Source organism: Ranitomeya variabilis, chromosome 5, assembly GCF_051348905.1.
Source record: "Ranitomeya variabilis isolate aRanVar5 chromosome 5, aRanVar5.hap1, whole genome shotgun sequence".
Taxonomy (NCBI): domain Eukaryota; kingdom Metazoa; phylum Chordata; class Amphibia; order Anura; family Dendrobatidae; genus Ranitomeya; species Ranitomeya variabilis.
Window position 1 is genome coordinate 29,217,067 of NC_135236.1, and position 7,308 is coordinate 29,224,374.

The 7,308-nt window shown below is 42.1% G+C and overlaps 1 protein-coding gene across 1 annotated transcript; it reads left to right on the forward strand.

The window, feature by feature from the left end:
• Window positions 1–2,661: 2,661 nt before the first annotated feature.
• On the forward strand, window positions 2,662–6,813 carry LOC143773257 (vitelline membrane outer layer protein 1 homolog). The gene is made up of 3 exons (XM_077260749.1): window positions 2,662–2,824; window positions 5,688–5,803; window positions 6,504–6,813. Exons 1-3 carry the CDS (start codon window positions 2,678–2,680, stop codon window positions 6,796–6,798), a joined length of 558 nt encoding a protein of 185 aa, XP_077116864.1. The 5' UTR covers window positions 2,662–2,677; the 3' UTR covers window positions 6,799–6,813.
• The last annotated feature ends 495 nt before the right edge of the window (window positions 6,814–7,308 follow it).

Consider the following 7,308-nt stretch of genomic DNA (forward strand, 5'->3'; position numbering starts at 1 on the left):
CTGGAGTGATGACTGGTGTCTACCGGAAGCCCAGCCTATTCTCTAGTGTATACCCGATAGTCACTTAGTCACGCCCCTCCATGGTAATCCTGGTCCGTGGTGCAGTGGATCCACAACCAACACTGATAAAGATATTTTATAAATGAGAGTCCTAGTGTAATATGGACTTCAATTCTAACTAAAGAAATGTCTGCAAAATATGTCATTAGAAGATGTCAGGAAGGAGGTAGGTTCATTGTAAAACCTCATCAACATCCGCTGTAAATACATGGGGAATGGGCATGGGGTCAGGAGCTGGGCCATCTCCATGCGATTAGCAGACGACACCTACTTGTAAGTGCAGGATTTGGGGAAAGCCCTGATAACGGCAGTTCAACCCCTTAGATGCTGCAGTCATTAACAAACAGGGCATCTAAACGGTTAGAAGAATGGATCTGGGAGTTTCTGTCACCCCATCAGTCTGACGTGACTCGACGGCAGAGAGACAGTAACTTGCCATTGCTGGACAAGAAAAAGTGAAACTTTACAATTAGAAAATGTTAAGAAACTACAAATAAAGATATTTACATCACCTCCCTTTTCCTATTTTTCACATAAAAAAACCTTGACAAAAACTAGAAATTAAACATGGTTGGTATTTAATGTCTGAATTACAAAAACCTTTTCCTGCAAAAGATTAACCCTCACACAGCTCCATCCACAGAAAAAAATGAAGGCTCTGAAAATATGGTTGCAGAGTAGGAAACCATTTTTGACTGTCCCGCAGAAAAAAGCCACCTTGATATTTTCACTGCTCAGTGAGCACAGTAATGGTATGGAGAACTATACTAGCAAAGATCTGATTTATAGCATCTAACACATTGGAAAATGATAGATTATCGCTGTATTGATTATTTTCCTTAAAAGAACTAACCCCAAATTAAAATCAGCAATGCAAGTCAATGGGTCGGTGGAAAATACCGGACCGTATTCCGATGACATCCGAGTGCAGTCTCATTTTTATAGATTGACTGCTTTGTGAAGACTGAGAAACTTTTCTTTTTTTCTCTCCATCTTTGAGAAAAACGGATTTAACTGCGATCAGAGTATGATTACCATAATCGGATCCTTTTCCTCGGAAAGAGAGGAAACGGTTGTGTGACCCGAGCCTGTGATTGTAACTTGGTTATGGCCCTACATGCATTTGTCAGGTTGGGTTTTGCCACCTTTACCATCTGATTATCATCTTATTATCATATTTAGTGAAGCTGCTAATTGTAACTGTGGTGCTGAGTTCACACTTCTCATGGCATAGCCATGAGACTGGATTGTCAGGAGTCCAAGGTCAAAAGCAAGGAGGGTACCTCATAAATAGAAGGAAGAGACAAAGGGGTAGTCAGGTAATGTTCCGAGGTCAGAATACCAGGAGGATAGCGGATCACAGAACAAGAGGTTAAACAAATGGATGGTCAGAACGAGGTCCTAGGTCAGGCAACAAAAGATCTAAAACAGAATGTAAGACACACAGAGACAGACCACACTTAGCTGAATGTATGTCTGACAGAGGTCTGGGAGAAACTGCTCAGCTAAGTAGCCTGGCAATCACCTGGGACAATGAACACCTGGAGACAGCCAACGACTCCCAGTCTCAGATTGGATGGCCGAGCTGTCAATCAACACATTGAGAGCTCTGCACTAACCATCACCAGACTGAGCGACTGAGCTGTCAATGAAAGTATTAACAGCTTCAGCACGCCCCTGTACCAGAATGGACGGCTGAACTGTCAGTAACTGCATCCAGGACACACCGAGGGGTGGAGCCATGACAGTAACCTTTCTTAATACACATGAGAGACATTTGATATTATTTATATGTGGGGATAATTGTGTAAGTCATATTTATATTAGCACCATAATAGATTAAAAAAAAAGATAAAGAGTAGTAACTGTAGACTCAGAAATGTGAAACTAAGAACAGTTTGGTGAAGTTATTAGGTTGTTCCTTCTATTTCGGTTTGTCTGGTTCTATCATATGTACCGCTGTTCATTATGTTGCGGGGACTCCAACTGGACAATGTAGTCATCCTCTGGTAGTAAATCATTCTTGTCCTTATCGGGTCAACAAATGCAAGTTCACTACAAAGCACACTGAAGTGATGGGTGCCCAACCCATCAACATCATTGACATGCCCACCTGAGTGTACTTTCTCAATTCATTTTTTATTCTAAGGATTGTTTCTTGTGCCCTGGACTCTCTGTAGAGTTTACTGAACTGATTTTCTCCATTTGTGGTTTGGGAGTTCACGAATTGATCTATCTACACAAAATATGTCCCAACTTGGGATTCGTAGGGTAAATATATTTGTCATGTTTTCTATTCACTTTTGGAGAATTTCAATTGAAAAAAAGTAGAAGTATGAAGTTGCCTATTGTATCCTACTGGCCAGCTAACTGATTGATTCTGGAAAGTTGTCTAAAAAGTGATCATGACTTCACTTTAATAATGGCCAAAGTGTTGAAAGAAGGGAAATCCAAATCATTTTTCACTAGGATAATAATCTTTTGATCATCAAATTAGGGAAGTAAGATATGAATCTTTGGTGATTGGCCAAGTTCCTTGTAAAATATATATATAAAGGGTTTGGTAAACGACCATGACCATCTACCCCCAGCTTCCACAATACATGAAGAAGACAAGATGTTGCCTGTCCTTTTCTTGGTGACTTTACAGAACTTTGTGGCAGCTCAACCTGTCATAACTGTCCCGAATGGAGAAAAGCAGGGTGACTGGGGCCCCATGGAGGTTTGTGATGAAGGAACGACAGCACGAGGCTTTCAGCTCAAAGTGAGTAATGTATGGAAGAGTGTGACCTAGACCATGGGAAGAAGTGTGAACAAGGAATAGGATGGATGTGAATGAAATGTATAGAACGAGACGAGAACAGATGAACTGAAGATTGCACTGGAAAGTAGAGATAATTGATGTAACTCTCAGAGCAGATGTCACTATATACAGTAACTTTGTTGGGGGGATTATGGGAGTTACTTTTAACTCTTTCTTCTGATCTATTTCAAATGATCAAATTACTATTTATTCACTAGAAATCCGCAATATGAAGGATGCACAACTGGAAATCCAACAAATTGTGTTCGGAGGCTTTTATGACACATCCAACGAAAATGTTTCTGCTGCATCTTTTTATTTTCTCGTTGTACATAACGAATGCACCAATAATTATTGTTTGGAGCATTGAAATCTCAGTACAGAGTGGAGACAAAAAGACTAGGACTGATGTGTAGACAGGGACTAGGATGGATGTATAGACAGGGACCAGGACAGATGTATAAACAGGGACTAGGACTCATATATAAACAGGGACCAGGAGAGATGTATAAACAGCGACTAGGATGGATGGACAGACAAGGACTAAGAATTATCAATAGACAGAGACTACAATGGATGGAAAGGCTAGGATTGATCTATAGACATATATTAGGTTGGATGTAGAGACATGGACTAGAGTTGCTGGATAGATAGATAATAGATAGATAGATAGATAGATAGATAGATAGATAGATAGATAGATAGATAGATAGATAATAGATTGACAATAGATAGATAGATAATAGATAGATAATAGATAATAAATACTGTAGATAATAGATAGATAACAGATAGATAGATAGATAGATAGATAGATAGATAGATAGATAGATAGATAGATAGATAGATAGATAAGACAAATAGCAGCACAAACTTGAGCAGATTTTGGGTGCAATACTTCCTGAATAATGCGGTTGTCCAACGCAAAATATAAATAGAAAAAAATCAGGCAGCACTCCAGTTCAAGAAAAATTGTGGACTTTAATCCAGCACCAAGTGGTGCAACGTTTCGACCTCACAATACGGTCTTTGTCAAGCTTTGTCAGCTCTGGTGGTGGTGAGGTGGCATCTCTGGTGGTGGTGAGGGGGCAGCTCAGGTGGTGGTGACACGGCAGAATGGTTATTGCAGGCTGTAAGCTTTCCTGAAGAGATGGGTTTTCAGGTTCCTTCTGAAGGATCTGAGGGTGGTGTAATTTGACGCGTTGAGGTATAGAATTCCAGAGGATGGGGGATATTCGGAAGAAATCTTGGAGGCGGCTCTGTGAGGAGCAAATAAGTGTGGAGGAGAGTAGGTCTTGGGAGAACTGAAGATTACGTGAGGGAAGATATTGAGAGATTAGTTCAGAGATATAGGGAGGGGATAGGATGTGGATGGCTTTGTAGATCAGTGTTAGTAGTGTGAACTGGATTCATTGGGGAATTGGGAGCCAGTGGAGGGATTTGCAGAGGGGAGAAACAGGGGAGTAGCGAGGAGAGAGGTGGATTAGCCGGGCAGCAGAGTTGAGGACAGACTGAAGTGGTGCAAGAGAGTTAGCGGGGAGGCCATAGAGGAGGGTGTTGCAGTAATCGAGGAGGGAGATGATGAGGGCATGCACAAAAGTTTTAGTAGATTGTGGGCTGAGGAAGGGACAGATTCTGGCAATATTTTTGAGTTGGAGGCGACAGGAGGTGGCAAGAGTTTGGATGTGCGGTTTGAAGGACAGGGCAGAGTCAAGAGTTACCCCGAGGCAGCGGATTTCAGGTGCGGGAGAGAGCGTGATGCCATTTACCATAATAGATAGATCAGGTAGGGGCGATACACGAGATGGGGGAAAGATGATGAGTTTGGTTTTGTCCACATTGAGATTTAGGAAGCGAGAGGTGAAGAAGGAGGATATGGCTGATAGATACTCCGGGATTCTGGACAGCAGAGATGACATCTGGGCCAGAGGGGTAGATCTGAGTGTCGTCCGCATACAGGTGATACTGGAAGCCATGGGACTTTATGAGTTGTCCTAGGCCAAGGGTATAGATGGAAAAAAGTAGAGGCCCTAGAACAGAGCCTTGAGGGACTCCAACAGAGAGAGGGTGGGATGAGAAGGTAGTGTGGGAGTGGGAAACGCTAAATGTGTGGTCGCAAAGGTATGAGGCAATCCAGGACAGGGCAAGGCCTTTGATGTCAAGGGAAGAAAGAATCTGTAGCAGTAGGCAGTGATAGACTGAGTCAAAGGCAGAGGACAGGTCGAGAAGAGAAGGATGGAGAACTGTCTGTTAGCTTTGGCTGTAAGTCATTAGTAATTTTGGTCAGGGCAGTTTCGGTGGAGTGGGGGGCAGAAGCCAGATTGTAGGTTGTCAAGGAGTTAGATGAGAGGTGGGAGGAAAGTTGAGCATGGACATGCTGCTCAAGAAGTTTTGAAGCAAATGGGAGCAGTGATATGGGGTGATAGCTGGGCATAGCAGTTGGGTCAAGGTTAGTTTTTTTGAGGATGGGTGTGATGGTGACATGTTTGAAGGCAGAAGGGAAGGTACCAGAAGATAGCGATAGGTTGAAGAGATGGGTTAGGGCTGGAATGAGCATGTTAGTGAGGTTCGGGAGCAGGTGGGAAGAGATGCACAGTCAAGTGCACAGGTGGTGAGGTGTGATTTGGAAAGGAGGTGAGTAAGCTCTTCTTCAGTGATGTTGGATAATAGAAAGATAATAGATAGATAATAGATGGATAGATAGATAGATAGATAATTAATAGATACTAGGATCAATGTATAGACAGGCATTATGAAGGTTCGGTGGACTTGAGAGGTCATGCACTTTATATTCATGCAGTTGAGGATATGGATTTGATCTTAGGTGGAGCGTGGACAAGGACGTCTGGTTGATGATACGGCTCTGAATGGAATCTCTCTACTGTGCACAAAACCTTCATCGAGGAAAGTGGTGAAGATCATTCACTCCACTGTAGGAGGGTAAGAACCAGAACATTTAGCATTTGGTCGTTAACATATCTCTTTTAAAAAACCCTAATACAGTCTCAATCCACTGTCGTGATCCCAATGATTTTTCAAACCGGAATGCACCAATCTTTTAAATAAATGGTGGCTATAAAAACAGCCAAGTGTGTGAGCATGTCCCGGCAGGACCACCATACACATGGATAACTCCACGCACCAGTCCATTGTCCATACTGTATGATTGGAGAGCCATTCCAGTACTGCCTATCTGTGTATATAGAAGAAAACCTCTAAGGAGCATATCTCTAATTCAACAAAGCACACATTTTTTAAAGATCTGGCTTAGCAGGAACTCTGGAATCCATGAATTTTACAGATCCTGCTTCAGGCAACGACTGATGTTCTTGGGCCGTATTCACAATTTATATCAAGTCCCCATCATTTGTGGGTCATTGATAATGCTTGTGCCTTCCTCAGTCTTGCACAGGGACATTTGAGTGACCTTAGATACCACAGCCTGGTCTAACCGGCAGCTTGGCACCCTATATTTACAACTATGGCACATCATTAGATACGGCAAAGGGGCAGTCTAGGGTAAACCTATAATAACTCCATAGTAAAATCCAATTTTAGCCATGATAGTTGTCCATGAGATCAGTAGGCATCTACTTGTAACAACACGTTTTGGACTTCTATTTTTTTCTTCTCTCTGCAGATTTGGCTCTTGGGGACCTGTTTATTGGTGCAACTCAGAATATTTCTCAAACTTCAGCCTGAGAGTTGAGTCTAAAGCTTCTCGGGATAGCACAGCTGCCAACAACATCAAGTTCACATGCTCCGATGGCTCCATAAAAGAGGGAAATGGAAAAAACTGGGGATCATATGGACCGTGGAGCTCCGATTGTGAGCAAGGAATAAATGGAATCCAAACCAGAGTGCAGCCAAATCAAGGGTTTTGGAAAGATGACCTCAGTCTAACTGATGTCAAATTTGAGTGTCGTGGTAATTAAAAAAGTCTATTAACTAAACATAAAATCACTCAAAAAATGAAATCGTTGAATTTTAGAATCACCATTTTAAGCATAGAATTATATTTTTCAAATCTTCATGGGGTATGTAATGGTGATAGGTGGTAATTATGGGAGATGTTGCTTGTTGGTGGTGCACATTGATGGGTAAAGGTGGGTGATGAAGAGTAATGGTAGATAATGGGTGGTGGAATATTTGTGGTGGATGGAAAGGAATTACGGAGGTGATGGAGATTTGTCATGGATGGTTATGGGTCACGGTAGATGATGTGGAGGTAGGTTGTGATGAGTAAATGTGAGGATGATGGTAATTTATGGAAAGCAATAGTAGTACATGGTAGTGGGTTGTGATGGGTGAAGGTAGATGATGGTGGATTCTGGGTAGGGATCATGATGATGATGGTGATTTGTGGTGGATGGTAACAAGAGATGGTAGATGCATGGTGGTGATGGTGTCGATTTATGAAGGACAGTAATGAGTAATGGTAGGTC